The 21,248-nt window shown below is 46.4% G+C and overlaps 1 protein-coding gene across 1 annotated transcript in view; it reads right to left on the bottom strand.

The window, feature by feature from the left end:
- Window positions 1-1,858: 1,858 nt before the first annotated feature.
- Window positions 1,859-21,248, bottom strand: part of prlhr2a (prolactin releasing hormone receptor 2a) — a 30,846-nt gene continuing 11,456 nt past the window's right edge. The window contains exons 2-3 of the mRNA XM_079896172.1: window positions 13,298-13,790; window positions 1,859-3,343 (exon numbers count right to left, since the gene is read on the bottom strand). Of these exons, the coding sequence (XP_079752298.1) occupies window positions 2,701-3,343; window positions 13,298-13,767 (1,113 nt within the window). The 5' untranslated portion in view covers window positions 13,768-13,790 and the 3' untranslated portion in view covers window positions 1,859-2,700. The remainder of the gene's footprint in view (window positions 3,344-13,297; window positions 13,791-21,248) is intronic.

Raw genomic sequence — 21,248 nt, 5'->3', positions numbered from 1 at the left:
ATAATTTCCTGAATAAAACGGTTGAGTGAATGATTCAATTAATGACTCATAAAGAGAGTCTTTTGTTTTATTCCTGAATAAAACCAACATACACTCTCAAGGCAATTCACAACTATTTTACAGTTTGGCAAATTGGTGGCTAATTCATTGCATTCATGCATTCACATTTTGACAGCTAGATTTAAGGGTGGTGTTGTAAAATAGCTTTTCTAGTGAGATTGGGTTGAATAAAACGAACAAATCAGTTGAATGAATGATTAGGTGACTCACTTTTTGCTACCTACTGACATAATGATGTAACCTGTAGAAAAAGTTACTGAAAAATCCCCAGCACTAATGCAAAGACAAGTGAAGTGATACAAATAGTGTGATGACCCAATACTGTTTCTCCATTTCTCCATTTCTGGCCTGGGGAACCTTAGCATTAGAAACAAAAGATCTGTGCGATTCATTTCCGATAGATGTAAATCCGCCACTGCAGTGTGTCTGAGCAATGAGCAGCATATTCTTTTGTGTTTGTACAATATATCTGAAACCTGGGAGCTTAATTTGGTCTGGAAACCAGCAGCCTGAGAGATGAAGGGCTGTAGGTGTCTTAGTTACTCATTTGCAGTGTGCAGCTTGTTTGTCTTTCACATTTTCTGCCATCCTCCTTGTGAATCACTGGTCTTATTATCAAAGCCTTGCTTGTGTAGTCTTTGATGTGCTGGGATGTGCAGACCATTGAAAAGGTACAATAGAAAAACTCAAACTGCTTTCCTTTTATTGGTTTATCTTTTATTGCTGCACATCATTTTCATTTTCGGCTGTTGGTGAGGATATTATCATGCCCAGAGTGTTTCTGCAGTCTCTTTCTTTTCACAGTTTATCTCTGCACTGTACGCAACAGTTTTTGTACTGAAGGATCCTTTAGCTCTTTGAATTAAAGTTAGAACTAACGTTAACATGATAATGTTTTATTAGTATTACTAAAATTCACTGCTAATGTGTTTGCTAGGGATACTAAGGTGTCTTGAGTGATTTTAGGAAAATGCTAAACGGTGACAATAAGGTGCCCTTGTGAAAAAAAGTGCACTTAATTCTATTGAATGTACATACTCTACTTGCAGTTAATATAATATTACTGAAACAAGCCACTTAGGTGTACTTGAAGAGAGAGTACACTTACATGACTGTTTCTTAACACATTTTTAATAAGTGAACTGTAATAATGTCAAATGAAATGCTATACCATTTTAAACCATTAATAATCTTTTGTCATTCTTTAAAGAAGTACATTTATTTTTGTGTTGACTAAAGCACATGTAAAGTACTTTATTATCATTTTAACTGTAGCCATGTAAAAGTGCATCAAAATTTGCATCACTACTAATTGCATTTAAAATAAATTGAAACAAATATATTTTTATTTCATTGTAAATTACATTCAGCTTTTAAAGTGTATTATTTATGTAATAAGTAGTACTTTTTAAAACCCTTTTTTAGAAGGGTGTTCTGGGTTGTCGTAAGGGTTTTGCTATGGTGTTGGACAAAAAAATTGTCTCTGTGACCTATAGATTTGGATAGGCTCCTACAATGTAATTCTATGGGATTTTTTTTATCATGTATTAATCATTTACCATTTGAAAACCTCTCATCCACCAACTGCATGCTTTGAGGCATCATTCATGTCTTTAGCACAAAATGTAATGTTTGGAGGTTTGTTCAAATCATTAAACGTATAAGTGTGAGCTATAGAAATGCTTGGTGATGATTTGTTTTTTCTTGAAAATATAAATGTTCCTATCTCCATCAATTTGAGTGATCATGCTGAGAAGTCTCAGTATAAAACAAAGCTCCAGTCCAGACATTGTTTATTGATGCAACATTGCACATAACATGAATTTATTCAAAAGTGTACAGTTAAAATCACAAGTGAGACTGGCCTGATACATTTTGGCACATTCCTCTCTGAACTTTTAGTTTTGTTCCATGTTTGCTTCTGGACAGTGAAGATACTGGATTCTTTTAATTACATTACAACATCAATAGAGTCATATTATTTTCCTGCAAAATTAAAATAACTTTTTCTTTGCCCAGACCAAGTTTGCTTTGCATACAAAGACAATAAGTGTATTTTTGCATACTTTATAAGCACAAAAAAACATAAAAGGCTCAAAAGTTAGGAAAACAATTAATTAGTAAAGAGTTTAAATATTGAATACCTCTCTAGTCCATGTGTCCTTTTTAAATATTTTATCTGTGGCTGAAAAACAAAACAAAAAAATATATCCTATATCCTTATATATCCTATAAACATATGCAGTGACATTATTCCAAACACTGAAAGGCGTTACTTCATAATCTGTACTTCATTCACTTTTTTTAAATTGGGTGTCAGAAGTTCAATGTTTCTGTTGCAGATTTTTAGAAACCATTCTCTGTGATGAGACCAACATCCAAAGCCTGTTTCCTTTTAGGTTATCCATATCCAAATCACAGACAGTATGGTGAAATCTTGTGGCTTAATCCAACAGCTTTCTTACCACCAGACATGGTATGTACTTCCAAGAATGACCATCTGTGTCCATCTTGAACATGATGCACATGGAGGAACTTGGCAGAGGATGATGTGAACACTTTCTCCATTCCAGAAGCTTGCAGCCCAGTGTTTTGCTAGCCTTGCTGGTCTTTGAACTAACTCAACCTGCTAATTTTCTGTCAGAGAACCACACTAGCAATGGCACAGTTGTTCGCAGGAATCCCGATGCCTATCCGTCTATGACAGGTAAACATCTTCCGCAATTCCGCCCTGAAACGGTCATGCAGCCATGCGTATAAAAACGGGTTACAGCAAGATGAACTCATTCCACACAAGTGACACAACAGCTGGATCAACAGGAAGTATCGCTTGTCGATCAAGTCTATATCAATATCCCGAAGAACATTGAAGACGCTTATTGGCAGCCAGCAGATCCCAAAAGCAGCGACGACCAAGGACACCAGGCGAAACGTCTTGCGCTTCCGAGCCTGCTGGGCTTCCGCTTGGCTCTGGGTACGATGACCCGGCACCACACAATTGCGAAGCTTCACCGAAATGCACAAGTAGGAGATGCAAAGAGCGGACAGTGGAAGAACGTAGGTGATGAAGAGCGTGCTGTAAGCGTAGGCTAGTCGCTCTCTCTCCTGACCCATCCAGAACTCCTCGCAGATGGTGAAACCTTCATCCTTGAACTCCACATGGTATGTGTGGGCCACAGCAGGAGCTACCAGACCACATGACAGAATCCAGATCCCAGAGAGAAGGTACGTGCAGGCCAGAACTGATATGCGCTTCTTCAGTGGATGAACTGTAGCGTAGTATCTGGAAGTTAAATTGACAGTTAAAGGCAATGAGTTATGGCAGTGTTCTCATATCTGTATCTCACACAATAGTTCAACACCTCTTATATCATGAGCACATTTTTTAATTTTGGATTCCACCCGAATTCTCTCATCACTCACCCTCATGCCGTCCCAGATGTGGATAAACTACAGACCTGCGCAGAACTGACTTTTCAGTTACGTGTCGCCTAGCATAATGTCATCCCAGCATAAACGCTTTTGATAATTTATTTGTAATTAAAGCATCTACATTCACAAACCACTGTTAATTTTAAAGGGATAGTTCACTTTGAAATAAAATTTTGGTATGTTTTAGCTTACCTCAAGGGCATCCAAGATGTAGGTGTCTTTTTTTTCGCAGTAGTTTAAATTTTGATATTTTTAGGTCAAACCGTTCTTGTCTGTCAGTCATTTAATGCAGGTCTGTGGTCACTGTCTCAAAGAGCATGCACAGAGTCCAAATTAAACAATTCCCCATCGTCCAAATTAAACAATTCCCCATCGTAAGTACACATTGATGGCCTAAGACACGAAACGAGCGGTTTGTGTGAGAAAACGAACAGTATTTATACCGTTTTTACCTCTTATACACAGCCACGTCCAAGTGATCTGAGGGCGCGCGCGCATCCTGGTGTGTGACGTGTACGCAGACTGGTGCATAGATATATACACTAGATGTCGCCTTAAAGACATTCGTTCCAATGAACTGCCGTAGACAAGGCGACATCTAGTGTATATATCTATGCACCAGTCTGCGACAATTAAAGTCTTGTGACACTCATGCCAGGCGTTATTGTTGTTGTTGTCGAGTTTCCGCGCGCCGATTGCTTTGGGCCGGGCCTAGTCAAAGTCCAGGGCCGTTTTTTAGTCCCAGTCCGTCCCTGCTGCAGACCTTGACTGTGTGTCAAAATTCAAGGTTATCTGATATTGCAATGCCTTTTACAATATCAGATAATTTTAACTTTTTATGAAAAGGCATGTTTATTTCAGGCAATATGGTATGACATAGAGCACATTAGAGCTGAGAATCTATTCCTTAAATCGGGCGCGTTGGGAATCGAGTCCTAAAAAGGGTCGGACTCCAAAATGCCAATGATGACATCTATCACCCAACACAGCGGAATGACTAAAAACGCAGCATTGTATGGATCTTTTAAAAGTTACATTTTGTTTAACTTGACATGGCATTTTAAAAATGTGACGATCATGCGCGAGCGCTGAAAAAGACTTTCAAACAAGACGTCTGTCTACTGGTGCATGTTTACATCAAACACAAGTGCCATAGAAAGACGCTAGCCTACTGTGTGTGAACCAGCCCTTTACATGGCAAGTCAGTTTAGTATTGAGTATTTGATTAGTTAGGATTGTATCATATGTATTGCCTTGTTGAAAATGAAAATGAATTATACTTTACATATATTTTTGTATTTTCCACAATTCAACTATTTATTGTCAATTCAAGCTTTAGTAGCCTATTGACACTACTCCGCAACACTGTTAAAAACACAGTTTTTGCTGTAAGAATCAGAAATGTAAATTCTTAGAATCATTCTTAATGATATTTGCATTTTAGAGGTTTGTGATAAGATATAAAGACAACGTAACAAGCTGAACCAAATGAGAGATTTAGCATGTTGATTTTGTAGAGACATTCAGTGGGCTGTAAGAAACTTGATCAAAACAAGACCTCTAAATTCAGTGGGCTGTTAGAAACTGGATAAAAACAAGACCTCTAAAATGAACTCTTTATTTGCTTCAAGGTGAGCATGGACCTGTTCCATGTCTTGCTTAAGAAGACATGCTGCAATGTATTAGCTCTTCAATGGACAGACATTTCCTTGCCCCCAGCCAATCCAGCCTGGTTTAATGGGTCTGCATCTAAACCCGACGATAAATCAAGGGCTTTCAAAGACAGTATTCGTGTGGGTTTCAATACGTGTAAAAGCACAGAAGATGAACCACCAGACCACGTACAGGAGGTGACAGCCTTGTCTGCGCAAAAAGCCTTCACTGTAAGGTAAATGGATTCTTAATGCACCTATTATACTACAATCAACCAATTTTTCATGTGCTGTGGCTAATGTGCAGTACCATCATCCATCACTGACTACGCAGGAAGGTTAAGGGCTTTACGAAGTCACAAAGTTAAAATGAGAAGATCCTCTATATATTTTCAGAAATGGGGAAAATAAGTTCTGGTTTATCTTAGGTGTCCTTGGTATTTCACATTTGGCAAGACTTTGATATTACTTTAGCCTTCTAGCTTTCTATGTATTTGCAGAATATGTCACTATAGGCCTTTATCACACTTCAAATAGCATAAAAACTTCCGCTGCACCCTGTATCAATGTATGTGCCCATAGCACAGGATTGTTGTTGTTTATTTATGTGAAATTCAGCATAGATACTTCTAAAGACACCAAACTCAGTTTAAAATTGGGTTAATTGGGTATTGTGAAACAAAGAAAAAAGGTGTCATAATATTTCGTGATTTAAAGGGGAGCGTGCAAGCCATACTGTATGTGTATGCGCAGTACTTCAGAGTCTGATCACCTTATTTTATTGCAGATCTGCAAGAATAAAATACAAACAACATATCACATTAAAGAGCATTAGAATTTGAAAAATCTTAAAATCTTAATTACAACTAAAGTCTATTTTTGGGGGGATTAAATGAAAGGTTTGGGTGAAACAACGTTATGTCAGTGACGACGAAATGGGGTTTCGCATAGAAAGCCTATCACCTTCGAGATTTAAATGGTAAATGGTAAATGGACTGCATTTATATAGCGCTTTCACAGACCTATGGCCACCAAAGCGCTTTACATATAGCCTCACATTCACCCATTCACTCACTCATTCATACACCGACGGCGGTGTCAGCCATGCAAGGCGCCATCCAGCTCGTCGGGAGCAGCTGGGGTTAGGTGTCTTGCTCATGGACACCTCGACACTTGGTCAGGTGGAACCGGGGATTGAACCTACAACCTCAACCACAACCTACATGAACCACTGAGCCACTGCCGCCCCATTTAGAAAATGAGCCAATGGCAATGGAAATGCCTTGGGTCTGCGGATTTTGCATGTGTAACTCCGCCCCACCTCGTGGGTATATAAGGAAGTACGCTGGCATAGCGCAGTATGTTTTCTCGCTGAGGAGCCGAGACTGAACTTTCTAGCGGTACAGTAACTGAGACGTTCCCTTTCGTGCTCACTACAAGTTACGTCAGTGACGAAATGGGTTCCCAGTCTAATCACGCCACCTCTCGGCTGTCTTCCAGTGCCCTGCGTAAGTCTGAGCTCCCTGTCGTGAGACTGGCACGGACGAAAGACTCCTACTTATCACAGGAATACCAAGGTACACTGGGAAGCATATCTCAGTGGAAACATGCAATTATTGCCTGCTCGAAGGGGAGGACTTAGGGAATACACATATGACCTGGAGGGGGATGCATATGGAACACTGGGGTGTCCAGCCGCAGATGGAATATTTCAACCCCAGGGCTGGCAAGGTGGCTTGCTAAGGGAAAGACACATGCTCAGAGAGGCTTACAGTGGAAATACACATGTGGGGGTCACCCAGAGGGGGAACAATGCACATGGAGGCACCTAGCCAAGCACGAAAGCTGCCGGTGACATAACTCTGGTGCTGACGTCAACAGTGCTGGAGGAACTCAGGGCTTATCAGGCTCACTTGAGGAGAATATCGCACGTATCCCGTCCGTGGAGAGGAATGGCGAGCAAGCAGAGACACCTGAGCAGAATCTAGTACCGGCTGGTTGAAGCGAGTACATGAGTAGAAACTGGCTACACTCGGAGATTGTAGAATCTCGCGAATGTGTTGGGTGTCGCCCAGCCTGCAGCTCTGCAGATGTCTGTTAGCGAGGCACCATGCGCTAGAGCCCAAGAGGAGGCCACACTCTGGGTGGAGTGGACCATCACTCCAAGGGGGCATGGTCGACCTAGCTGCTGATATGCCAAGGCAATGGCGTCCACTATCCAGTGAGACAACCTTTACTTGGAGAGAGCCTTTCCCTTCAGCTTCCCACCATAACAGACAAAGAGCTGGTCAGAGGTCATGAAACACTGCGTTCTGTCTACGTAAGCACGGAGGGTGCGTACTGGACAGAGCAGTGCCAAGGCTGGGTCTGCCTCCTCCAAGGGCAGCACTTGCAGGTTCACCACCTGGTCTCGAAAGGGTGTGGTGGGAACCTTGGGCACATATCCAGGCCGGGGTCTCAGGATCACGTGAGAATTAGCCGGCCCAAATTCCAGGCATGCTTCGTCAACGGAGAATGCCTGCAGGTCCCCTACCCTCTTAATGGAGGCCAATTAAACCAGGAGCGCTGTCTTCATTGACAGGAACTTAAGCTCCACTGATTGCAGAGGCTCAAAGGGAGCACTCTGCAGGGCAGTTAGCACCACTGAGAGGTCCCAAGAGGGAACGAGAGGAGGGCGAGGAGGATTTAGTCTCCTTGCTCCTCCCAGGAACCTGATGATCAGGTTGTGCTTTGCAACGGACTTACCATCGACTGCGTTGTGATGTGCGGCGACAGCCTTCGATCCAACCCATCTTGCAGGAAGGAAAACACGACACTGATCGGGCATCTCCGGGGGTCTTCTCGGTGAGAAGAACACCAGTTGACGAAGAGGTTTCACTTCAATGCATAGGCATGTCTCGTGGACGATGCTCTAGCGGAAGTGATGTTTCTGTCCAGGAGTCACACGTGGAGGTTCCAGAGATCGGGTCGAGGGTGCCATAGGGAGCCCTGTCCCTGAGAAAGAAGGTCCTTCCTCAGGGGAATTGGCCAGGGAGGTGCTGTCGCGAGGAGTACAAGTTCGGAGAACCAGGTCGGGGTGGGCCAGTGTGGTGCAACCAAAATGACCTGCTCCTCGTCCTCCCTGATCTTGCACAGGGTCTGTGTAAGAAGGCTCACTGGGGGAAACGCATACTTGCGTAGGCCCCGTGGCCAGCTGTGCGCCAGTGCATCCGTGCCGAACGTGCCCTGGGTCAGGGAATAGAACAGGTCGCAGTGGGTAAGTCATGGGAGGCAAACAGGTCTACCTGCGCGTCCCCGAACTGATCCCAAATCAGCTGAACCGAGCGGGGATGGAGTCTCCGGGAAGAGGCCGAAGCCGTGAGAGCTCGTCGGCTGAACAGTTCAGGTCTCCCAGAATTAGGGCTGTGCCGGTAAACTTGACAACCGCACCACCGCGGTTGTAAAGCGCCACCGCGGTGGCTGAGTAGTACCGGCGGTGCTTCGCCTAAAATTTTTTTTTGTATATGAATGCTGTTTTACATTAATATTATGACACACAAAGCTTTGTTTACAAAAGAAATAATAGGTTAGCAATTAAATGTTATATCGCAGCCATGGAAAAGTTTGAATTCATGACGAATGAGAGAGTTGTACGTGAGCCCATAAACTTAAGCTTTGTCGGCTTTGAATTCTGGTCTGCGATCTGGTCACCCGATTATCAGCGAATTTAAAAATATTCCATTAGTTATTCCTTATAGAAAGCTTGAATTGTCTACTTTTAAACAAAACAATTCAAAACGGAAAATAAACCGGCTAGCATGCTTCTATTCCGTATGAAGTGTGCATTTCTCTCTAGGCGCGTTCACTGCGAAGAGTGAGCATCCTCAACTTCATCTTTGCAGCCCGACACTGACACACACACACACACACACAAAAACACTTTATTAATAAACAATTCAAATGTCTCCTTGCTATATTTGACACGTTCATAATCATTACTTTTGCCGGTTCTTTGTGACAGCTGTTATGTGCGTTATTGGCAGCGTCACCCTCCGGTTACATGAACGCGTCAGCGCCGCATCAGCACCAGAACATGGAGATTTTATTTTAGAGAATGATCGCACAACAGACATTAGAACATTAGATATTCTATAATTAAATCAACTAATCGAATATTCAAAAATCGTGACTCATCCCTGCATGGAATCTCTTTTTTCTTTTCCCATATCTTCACTCGCGTCTCACCCAAAGACGCGTTATAAACGTTTCTTCCTTTCTTCGCTTTTAGGTCGATTGTTTTCGTATTCTTTACTGTGGTAAAGTAGCCTAGAAAAACGCTGTAGGTCAGATAGCCTACATTTTTACTTGTACGTCAAATTCTTTTTAACACAGTTTGTGCTTGTTATTAGACATATGGTAATTGGTAAGGCGCGTCAAGTTCATTTTGTAAAGCGCGTTTCACACGCGCGGGGGATTTTAGCTTTGCTTTCTCTGGCAGCGCGCAAACAGCCTAAATGCATTGCCCTTGTAGAAGATAAATTCGCTCTTCATACCTTTTACAAGTAGAAAACATGAAGATATCAGAAAAGAGATCGATGGTCTCTTTCCTGCTCGTGTCCCACATCCCTCTCAAAGCGCAGAGCGGTAGGCTTTATCACGCGCCTTTGTGTGGAAATATTAAACGAATTTTTTTTCAACTTTATTATATTATGTAAGTAACCAATATTTACTGATATTTATTTCAATGCTTTACAGGGTTTAGTGTGTTGTTTCTTTGTTTTTTATTTATTTATTTATTTATTTCAAAACAACCCCCCCCCCCCCAACCACCGCAACACCGCCGGTATTTGGGTCCATTACTACCGTGGTGGTAAAAAACTGCCACTGTCACAGCCCTACCCAGAATATAAATGGCTCGAAGCAACCTCAGATGCTTCTGACTCCATAGGAGGAGGTGGCAGGCGAGTTGCGACATACGACGGGAGCGTAGACCACCTTGTCGGTTGATGTACGCTACTGTCGCGGTATTGTCTGATCGGACAAGTACGTGCTGACCCTTGAGCAACGCATGGAAGCGGCCAGCAACTCGAGGCAATTGACATGCCAAAGGCGCTAGGGTCCTGTCCAGGAGCCCGCGGCAGCATATCCATTGCACATGGCGCCCCAGCCCGTAGTGGAGGCATCTGTCAATACAACAATATGCCTAGAAACTCGTTCTAAGGGCACTCCGGCCCATAGAAAGCTGAGGTTCGTCCACGGGGTGAAGGTCTGACGGCAGGCCGGAGTCACTGGTACTCGGAGCGTGCCGTGTTGCCATGCCCACCTCGGGACTCGATCGCAAAGCCAGTGCTGAAGTGGTGCCATATGAAGCAATCCGAGCCGCGTTGCTGCGGCTTCTGCTGCAATTCTGTGCCGACGGCTGGGTGGAGGCAGCAGTGGGCCGTCGGGGAAGAATGTATTTGATAGCCTCAGTCTGCTTCTGAGCTGTTGAGAATTGTTGGGCGAAGTCCTCAACCGAGCCACCGAAGAGGCCGGCCTGGGATATGGGGGTGTCAAGGAACCGCATCTGCTCGGCATCCCGCATATCGGCCAGGCTCAGCCACAGATGTCTCTCCTGGACCACATTGGTGGCCATCACCTGGCCCAGGGAGCATACAGTCACTTTCGTCGCCCGGAGAACGAGGTCAGTGGCGGCACGCAGCTCATCGAAGAGCCCTGGGTCAATCCTGCCCTCATGCATATCCTTGAGCATCTGGGCCTGGTAGACCTGCAGAGTGGCCATGGCATGCAGTGAGGCGGCTGCCTGTCCCGCGGCTCTGTAGGACTTTGCCACCAGAGTAGACGAAAACCTACAGGCTTTGGATGGGTGCTTAGGGTCGCCCCGAGAAGAAGCGCTCTGAGGACACAGTTGCATCGCAACAGAACGTTCAACCGGGGGAACCCCAGTGTACCCCTTGGCAGCGGCCCTGTCGAGGGGAGGAAAGGCGGAGAAGGCCGTCGAGCGATCGTGGGAAGACAGTGGTGCCTTCCAGGACCTCGAGACCTCCTCATGCACATCCGGGAAGAAAGGTAGTGGGGTTGGACGCTGACGTTGATCAGCGGCCCCACCCAAAAACCAATCATCCAACCACGAGCGCTGAGGACAGGGTGGAGGGTTCCAGTCTAACCCAATGCTCGCAGCGGATCGGGAAAGCATGGCCGTCAGCTCAGGATCTGACTTGGGCAATGCTGGCGCGCCCGAAGGCGGCAGCACAGCCGAATCATCACTTCCCGAGGACTCCTGCCCACCTTGTGATGCTGCGATGGACATGGCATCATCATCTGGAGCGCGTTCGAAAGAGATGCGAGGCGCCTCCGAGGAGGGACCACCATGCTCACCATGCCGACAGGGGTGGGTGTTGTGAGGTTTTCGCATGCAGCCGTCATAGGCAGCCATGCACGAGCGCAAAACTTCACAACACCCACCCCTGTCGGTGATTGGTTGGAATACTATTTATTTTGGTTTTGAGTGGTGGTGAAACCAACTGTTTTTGTGTGCAGATCTCAGAGCCTAGGCTGCCTACAGAGACGCGTTTTTTTGACGACCTGCTTATGGGGCGGGCAGCTAGCGGATCGTTAGGAAAGATTAGATGAATGTGATCATTTATGTTTGGGCCTGAAATCGCTGATACAACCTTTAATTTTCTTCTCAAAACTGTGGCACCTGCCTTACTCTCCACAACACTGATTCTGTTATGAGTGAGATTTCTTTTGTAACTTTGTCTAACCCAGTCAGACAATACAATGGTTAGTGGAGTTAGTATAAATGTGACCCTGGATCACAAAACCAAGTAGCACGGGTATATTTGTGGCAATAGCCAACAATACATTGTACGGGTCAAAATTATCGATTTTTCTTTTATGCCAAAAATCATTAGGATATTAAGTAAAGATCATGTTCCATGAAGATATTTTGTAAGTTTCCTACCGTAAATATATAAAAAATGTATTATTGTGAGTGGATGCAGCACAATCGCGAACATAAATGGACAACTTTAAAGGTGATTTTCTCAATGTTTCAATTTTTTTGCACCCTCAGATTCCAGATTTTCAAATAGTTGTATCTCGACCAAATATTGTCCTATCCTAACAAACCATACATCAATGGAAAGCTTATTTATACAGCTTTCATATGATGTATACATCTTATTTACCTATGTGACTGGTTTTGTGGTCCAGGGTCACAAATGGCCTCTGCCAACAACAACAAGGCAGGCTATTTGCACTTAGTGTAAATAGACACTCTGTCTGCATCCAAAATCGCAAACTTCCCTACTATATAGTAGGCGAAAAACGATATGTGACAAAAGATGTCACAGTACTCATTAAAGAGTAGTCAAAAAGTACTCAGATGACCTACTATTTCTGGTGAGATTCTGAAGTGTGCATACGATGGACACTACGATCCCATAAAGTCACGGGAGAGGATTTGTGAATACCAGTGAAAGCAATGCAACTGATGATGATAGGTTACATGATAATGACAACATGGCATATCATGATAATGATAACAAGGGCGTAGCCATTATTTCAGAAGTGAGTGTAATAATTTTTTTCTGACTTTTGATTAATTGACATGTTTTATTTTTTCTTGTCTCTTGCTTTTAACTGACTAAGAAATCAAATACATTGCTGAATAATAACCAATAATTTGTGTTCTATAAGTATAATTAATAATTAATTATAATATTTCCTATATTTTCCTAATGACAATTTTATGATTAGTTTATGTACTACAAACACTTGTATGTTAAGTCATCATGGATTTTATATACTGTAAAAAAAAAAAAAACACTTCATGAGGCATATTATCACAGAATAGTAATGGCTGTTGGAAATTCAGCTTCCTTCACAAGGAAAAATTGCATTTTAAATATTATTTTTTAAATTGTAATATTTCACAATATTTGTGTACTGTATTTTGCCTAAGTAAATGCGGAATTATAAGATACATTTTTTAAAACATTAAAAATGTTTTGAGCTTTGAACAGTATAGCTTATGCAATTAATCAGCCGAATCAGTCAGTCAGTTACATAAACATGCACTAAAAAATCCCCAGAATGCTAGTTGACATTGATGCAATAATGAATTAGTCACACTGTCAAGAGACACAACACTCAGATGCAATGCTCACCTATCCACTCCAATGGCTGTCAATGTGAATACTGACACATACACCGTCACAGGCTGAATGAGGAACACCAGGTAGCACATGAATCTTCCAAAAACCCACCCGCGAGGATTAAAAGCATATGCCAGGGTAAAGGGCACACAGGTGGCACACATCAGCATGTCGGAAAATGCCAGGTTACCGATGAAGAAGTTGGTCACGTTGTGCATTTTTTTGGTGTGGCAGATGACGTAAAGCAGCAGATAGTTCCCGAAAACTCCCACCAGGACCACAAGAGCATAGCATGGGATGATGAGAGGTTTAAAAGACTGAAGGAGCTCCACGCCAACAAACTGCGGATTGCGCTTGGTCGTGTTCGTCGACTGCAGCATGACTTCATAGATTTGACCCACGCTGGAATTTTCCATTGTGACGTTTTCCAAGCAAGACGAGGGCACGGGAGTGCTGAGCCATTCACCACCACTGCCATCCATCCTGGAATACTGCTTTCAGAGACCTGAAGGGTGGGAGTTTTGGAATATTAATAAGGAAAGAGATACATTTTGGTTAGCTTTCTTCATAAATCAACTCTTGAGCTAAAATTCAAACCAGTAACAGATGGGCTGAAATGGCCGTGAAGAGGAAGTGAGCCACTTGAGTAGGCCTATGTCCTGTGGGGGCGTGTGGTGCCAAACATATAGGTGCTAGTTTGTCATGAAAGTTTAGTTGGCTCATATAATGAAGTGTTATAAAGTTTTTCAAACTTTAATGAGCACTGAAAGTTCCTGTTCTCAATACCGAACCATTTTCTGAATAGAAAGAGATGTAGAAAGCCCTTCAACAGAACCTTGACTTTCTTCGGAAGTCAGGTTACTCATACAAATTAAATAAACTCATACAGGTTACTCATACAGCAGTAAATAGAAACTCCTAAAGGCACTAATGAAAGCCAGCATGATTTGACTTAAATGTGTCTCGGCTGCAAACACACGTGGGCCTTGCCATTTCAATGGGTGCTTGCCATTGAAATGCAAATAAACCTCATTCACTATCACCCTCTAATTAAATGAGTAAATGGTTCACTGATTAAGCATAAATGCTCGTTGGTCTTTCCTGTAACAAGCTACTGCAAAGCAATGACTGTGTTTTCTGTTTTTTTTTCTCTCTTTACCAATCATTCAATTGTTACAAGAGCAGAAGATACTGCCTAATTCATTACTGGCTTAAATGCGTATCTTGTCATTGTTGTCTTCAATCAGGGCTTTTTGCAGAAGGATTTTTTAAATTTGACACGTATTCAGAAATACCCATTTGACAGTGATCAATTTCAGCAAGTAATTTTAAACAGAATGACGAGCTAAATGTCTGAGACAACTTATTTAATTAGCTTACACCTTCACATTCAAGGATAAGATGGAATACATAAGTCAAGGGTGTCGACTGGTAGAGTTAGATGAAGAAATAAATGAACAAGCCCTCACTGGATGATATATTGAATTTTTAGAATGCTTTTGCAGTTATTTGAAATCAAGTGACATAACATGAATATCTCAGTAATCTCAGCCCCGGTTTAGACAAAGCCAGTTTGAGGCCTTAGTTTAATTAGGATATAGCTTATATCCACCTTATTCCTGACAAGCTTACTGTGTTTTGAATTATGGGTGGCACTTCCGGTTTGGGGAACATCCATTCAAAAAGACTGAAACGAATCATTTCAAATCATAAGGTTGCCCTACAAATAAAGCTTGTCCGTCAGTTTGACTCAATAAGCTATCAGTTTTCTTTCATGTTTTATTTAAGAATGACATGAGAATAAAGTAACACTTGGTATTTTAACGTGACGTCATAACAAGTATATCTATGGTAAGAGCTCTTTTCAGTCACTGCATTCTTTTCCTCATGATTATTTTCTTTTTTCCTTTTGCATTTCGCTGTAATAGAGTCGCTGTGGAGTACTTGTATTTAATGTTACTGTCGTAAATACCACTCACGCAGAGCTGTCTCTGCACTCACGGCCTGATCCCCTCCCCCCTGTATAACGGTACCTGTTCAGTAGGATGGAAGCGTCGGACATTGAACAGGCACAGATAGACTCCGAAGATGTTTACTGACCAGGTAACGTTTCACGATTTCATAAAAATATTAGGCTACTGCATAAATTGTATATGTTGTGCTATTGAAGATGAACTACCGATGATGGTAATAGGATAATAATAAGTTGTATTTTTTTCAGTTTATCGTTTTCTTTTCCTTGACTCTTCTGACCGCACTTTCTTCGTTTTCTTCGTCGACTCTGCCATGATTCACGTCTGAAATGCGCGCAAATGTCTTCCATAGAGGCTGCTTCATATGCTGTTGATGTATGTGATGTCGTGCCGTAAAGCAAGTCGTGATTCTCGCGAGATTTGGTGGGGCGCCACCTCTCAAACCTGCATTGCTGGTTTTGCCAGCGGCGTACCCCCATGCTTTGCTAGTGGGATGATTCGCCCTACTATGAGTTAGTTTACCATCAAAATTACTTCAAAGCTGTTATATTAAGGTACAAATCTTGCATAGTGTGCCTTTAAGTCTACTGATTAAAACAAATAAAGAACCAATGTAGGAGAATAGTTATTATTCTCAAACAGCAGGAAACGTTTCGGTTACTCACGTAACCTTTGTTCTCTCTAGAAGAGGGAACGAGTATTGCGTAGTTGCTACGCTACGGGAAAGCCTTTCTTTCTCGAGATACTGAAGCCAAAAATTATCCTTAATTTTTATAATCTTGTCAACGCAGTGCGGCAGCCTGCAGACCTAGGGCGAGCTACTAGCGTGCCCATTGGCTGCCCTGCGGCAACTGCAGCAGCCTACCGCTGAGCCCTTGGCGTGACGTCACGACCAATGAGCGCGCTTGGCGCGCTTAATACGTCACAGCCCGCGAAAAGGGGTGTGGCTTAGCGTATATAAACAGGGCTCGGAGGCTGCTTCTCTGGTTTCTGTCGCATGAAGTGAAATGAGCTCGTGGCGCGAGCACGGCGGGCTACGCAATACTCGTTCCCTCTTCTAGAGAGAACAGAGGTTACGTGAGTAACCGAAACGTTCTCTTACGAGAGGTTCTCTCGTATTGCGTAGTTGCTACGCTACGGGAAAGCCCTTGTCAACGCCGTGCGCGCCCAGCATCCACTGAATGAGTCCCAGGGAGAGCCCGGGGAACGTGATAGCGGAGAGCCGGGCGGCCCAAAGAGGGCTAGCGCCGTACATAAGCACACACTAGGGGGTTAGGAGCGGCACGGCCGGTCCGAACTGACAATTCCCTGCATAGTGCAGCTCAACCAGTAGAGCTAAATCACACACCGTAGCCCGCGCACAGATAGTGGGCCGGCATACGCGAGACTTAGACTGATAACACTTTCGCCTGCAAGGCGGGAACATCCAGGTTGTAAAACCTAACAAATGTGGAGGGGGAGGCCCAGCCTGCCGCTGCACAAATGTCATGAATGGGAATCCCGCTGGACCACGCCCACGACGAGGCCATGCCTCTGGTGGAGTGAGCTCGAATGCCCAATGGGCACTGCAGGTCTTTAGACGCATAAGCCACAGCAATAGCGTCCACTATCCATCTGGACAGGCTGTGTTTCGAGGCGGCGAGACCCTTGGTGCTCCCACCAAACGAAACAAAGAGCTGATCCGAGCGCCTGAAAGCGGCGGACCGTGAAATGTAGTTTCTCAACGCCCTGACCGGGCAGAGGAGATTACTATCGGCCTCGCTGCCGTGCGTTGGCAGGGCTGAGAGGGAAATGACCTGTGCTCTGAAGGGAGTGCCCAAAATTTTGGGAACGTACCCATGCCTCGGTCTGAGAATGACTTTGGAGTCATTAGGTCCGAACTCGAGGCACGCGGCGTTAATAGATAACGCGTGAAGGTCTCCCACTCGTTTGACTGAAGACAGTGCTATCAGAAAAACGGTTTTGAGCGTGAGGTATTTCATATCCACAGTTTCCAAGGGTTCGAAGGGATGCGCTCTCAGGGCCTCCAAGACCAGAGAAAGATCCCACATAGGAACCGCGGGGGGTCGCGGGGGGTTCATCCTCCTGGCTCCCCTAAGGAAGCGGATGACGAACTCGTTCCTTCCTAATGCGCGGCCCCGCTCTGAAACAGAGAGCGCTGAAATGGCCGCAACATAGACTTTGAGCGTGGAGGGGGACCTGCCCGCGTCCAGTAGCTCTTGAAGGAAACACAGTATTCGCGATACCCCACATGTCTGTGGATCGAGCCCCTTAGCAGTGCACCATCTGTTAAACACTGACCATTTCGACATGTAGAGCCGCCTCGTAGAGGGGGCTCTAGATTGTATGATCGTGTTCATGACCCCGTCTGGCAGATCAGCGTGTAATCGTTGAGGCTCCACGCATGCAGAGACCAGCGCTCTGGATGGGGATGCCATATCGAGCCGCGGGCTTGAGAGAGAAGGTCTCTCTTCACCGGTATCGGCCAGGGGGCTGAGTCTGCCAGCTGTATTAGATCCGGGAACCAAGCTTGGTTCTCCCAGCATGGGGCTATGAGGAGCACTGAGTGGCGCGCTTCCCTGATTCTCTCGATGACCTGAGGCAGCAGAGAGACCGGGGGAAAAGCGTACAACGGGCCGCTGGGCCAGGTCTGGGCCAGCGCGTCCTCGTTCTTCGAGAAGAACTCTGGGCAATGAGCGTTGTCTTTTGACGCAAAAAGGTCGACTTTCGCTTTGCCGAAACGGCGCCACAGTGACTGGACTGTTTGGGGGTGTAGAGACCACTCCCCAGGGGGAACGTTGTCCCTGGACAGTCTGTCGGGACCCTCGTTCAGGTGGCCAGGCACATGCGCGGCTCTCAGCGAGCGCAGAGGGTGCTGAGCCCACACGAGGAGGCGTTCCGCCAGGGTGCAGAGCGTCTTTGATCTGACACCGCCCTGGCGATTCACATAGGCCACTACCGATGTATTGTCCGTGCGGACTAGAACATGGTGACCGTGGAGGAATGGGAGGAAGTGTTTGAGCGCTTTCTCGACCGCGAGCATCTCTAGACAGTTTATGTGTAGGAGATTCTCCTGGTCTGACCAGCGGCCATAGACCGGTCTGCCTTCGAAGAGCGCTCCCCAACCTAGGTTGGAAGCGTCTGTCGAGACAACTTTCCGGTGTGAAATCACTCCCATAGTCACTCCCGTGAGATACCATTCGGCTGCCAGCCAGGGCTGCAGGGCTGAAATGCAGCCCTGATTCACTCTGACTCGCAATCCGCCGGCCGCCCAGGCTCGGTGGGGCACGCGCGCTTTCAGCCAGCGTTGAAGCGGGCGCATGCGCAGTAAGCCCAGCTGGAGCGCTGCTGCAGCTGAGGCCATATGCCCCAAGATACGCTGGAATGTCCTCAGCGGAACCCGGCTGCCTATTTGGAGGGATGCGGCGAGGAGGCGGATGCGGCGCGCGCGCTGCTCCGACAGTCTGGCCGTCATAGCCACCGAGTCCAGTTCTATTCCAAGAAAGGAAATTGACTGACGGGGCGATAGCGAGCTCTTGGTCCAGTTGACCGAGAGACCCAGCTCCTCCAGATGGCTGAGAAGCGCTGTTCTGTGAGACACAAGTTCCGTCTCTGACTGCGCTAGAATAAGCCAATCGTCCAGATAATTCAGTATTCGCATTCCCTGTTTTCTCAGGGGAGCGAGGGCCGTGTCCATGCATTTCGTAAATGTACGGGGTGCCAAAGACAGGCCGAAGGGCAGGACTGTGTACTGATATACTCGACCGTTGAAGGCGAATCTCAAGAATGGCCTGTGACGGGGAGTTATCTGGATCTGAAAGTATGCGTCTTTTAGATCGAGAGAGATAAACCAGTCTCCTGGGCGAATCTGCGCGAGGATTTTTCTGGTTGTGATCATTTTGAACGGCCGTCTCATGAGGGCCTTGTTCAGATGTCTCAGATCTAAAATAGGTCTTAACGCTCCGTCCTTCTTGGGTACGAGGAAGTAGCGGCTGTAAAAGCCCGACTCGCTCAGAGAAGGATGAACCTGTTCTATAGCCCCTTTGCGCAGCAGCTTCGCTATTTCTGCTTGAAGCAGGTGCGCAGCTTCTGAACTCACTCTCGTCTCCGTCTGTGCTGTAAAGCGCGGAGGGCGACGAGCGAATTGAAGCGAATAGCCGTGTTTTATAGTATTCAGCACCCATTCTGACGCGCCCTGAATCGCTTCCCATGCTTTCGCATGCATAGCTAGGGGTCGAATGGTCTCTGGGTTCAGATCGCCGCGCTGCGCGGGATGGGGAACCTGTATCAGAGAGGATGGAGCGGCGTGCGCGCCGCTGGTGCTCGAACACGGGGGCTGGTAAACAGTATTGGCCGACTGAACAGCATTCAGTAGCTCGGTCCCATCGGATGGAGCGTGATTTGCTGTCAAACATCCCAGGCGCGAGAGTGGCGTGGGGATTATAATGTCTAAAAGTGAGTGCGCGTGCTCGTGAGCGGGCGCAGAGTTTACACTTATGACATGGCCAGTGTTTGGGAGCTTTAGAGGGTCTGTGACCCAAGGTAACTGACTGGCAGAGCGAACAGCGGGTAGGTGTGAGCACAAGGTTGTGGGCACATTTTCTACACTTAATACTCGAGCGGCTTGCGTCCGCTTCATGAGAGAGCGCTCTGTGCGCGTTACCATGGGGACCCTGTTTGTGTGAAGCAGTGAGCACATGGGAGTGGGCACATTTTCTACACTTATAATACTCTCGGCCTGAGCCGTTGTTGCCCGGGGTAACCGAGTGGCAGAGCGAGTTACGGGTAGATGTGAGCACAGAGTTGTGGGCACATTTACTACACTTAGTACTCGAGCGGTGTGTGACCGCTTTATGAGAGAGCGCTCTGAACGCGTTACCATGGGGACCGTGTTTGTGTGAAGCAGTGAGCACGTGGGAGTGGGCACATTTTCTACACTTACAACACCTTCGGCCGGAGCCGGAAAACCCGAATTTACACTCTTTCTGAGATTTATTTGGGCCGCCGTAAAAACGGCGTTTGTGTGCAGGCGAGCGAGTGGTGTTACTGGCTCGTTGGCTGCGGTGTAAGCTGCTGCAGTAGCCTGTACTGAGGGGACTGACAGAGCTGGGCGTTTTGATGGCGGTCCGGCCGCAGCGGGACTCAGCCATCTTTTCCTCCCTGCGGGTGCTAGGAGGACTTCGCGGGCTCAGACTTCAGCGTTATCTTGGGACGCGGACCCCGGGGGGGCGGCGGTCTGTGACGGCTGGTTGAGCGCGACCTAGGGCGGCCGCCCTGGCGTCGCTGCGAAGCAGTTGGTGGCCGAGACGAGCGCTGTGTGGAGCTGCGCGCAGGAGGCTGAGCTTGAGAGCGGCCTGCGGCTGGGCTCGAGCGGCGGGGCAGGAAGAGATTCATAGCCTGCGACGCCTTCTGTACTTCAGAGAAGCGGTCCACAATCCCGCTGACCGCAGGGCCGAAGAGGCCAGTGGGCGAGAGCGGGGCGTTGAGGAAAACAGCGCGTTCTGACTCACTCATATCCGCCAGCGTCAACCATAAGTGTCTGTCGATGACGGTGAGCGCGGCCATAGATCTGCCGATGGCTTGTGCAGCGGTCTTGGTAGCGCGGAGCGAAAGGTCCGTCGCGCTGCGCAGATCTGTTAAGGCTGTGTGATCCGAGCCCTTCTCGTCCAATTCGCGGAGGAGGTCGGCTTGCAGGATCTGGAGAACAGCCATCGAGTGCAGGGCAGAAGCAGCTTGGCCGGAGGCGGCGAATGCGCGGCCGGCGAGAGCTGATGTGGTCCTGCAGGCTTTGGACGGCAGGGCAGACTTTGAGCGCCATCTAGCAGACGGCGGGCAAAGGTGCGTTGCCACCGCTTCCTCAACGGAAGGGATGCCGGTATATCCTTTCTCGGCGGCCCCGTCCACCTGGGAGAGGGCCGAGGAGACAGATGAGCGGAGTCTAGCGGAGAAGGGCGCGTTCCACGACTTCGATAGCTCCGCGTGGAGCTCGG

The sequence above is a fragment of the Squalius cephalus genome (assembly GCF_949319135.1).
Source record: "Squalius cephalus genome assembly, chromosome: 16".
In the NCBI taxonomy this organism is placed as follows: Eukaryota; Metazoa; Chordata; class Actinopteri; order Cypriniformes; family Leuciscidae; genus Squalius; species Squalius cephalus.
Note: the sequence above shows the minus strand (reverse complement) of the source record. Positions and strands in the feature narration are given on the sequence as shown.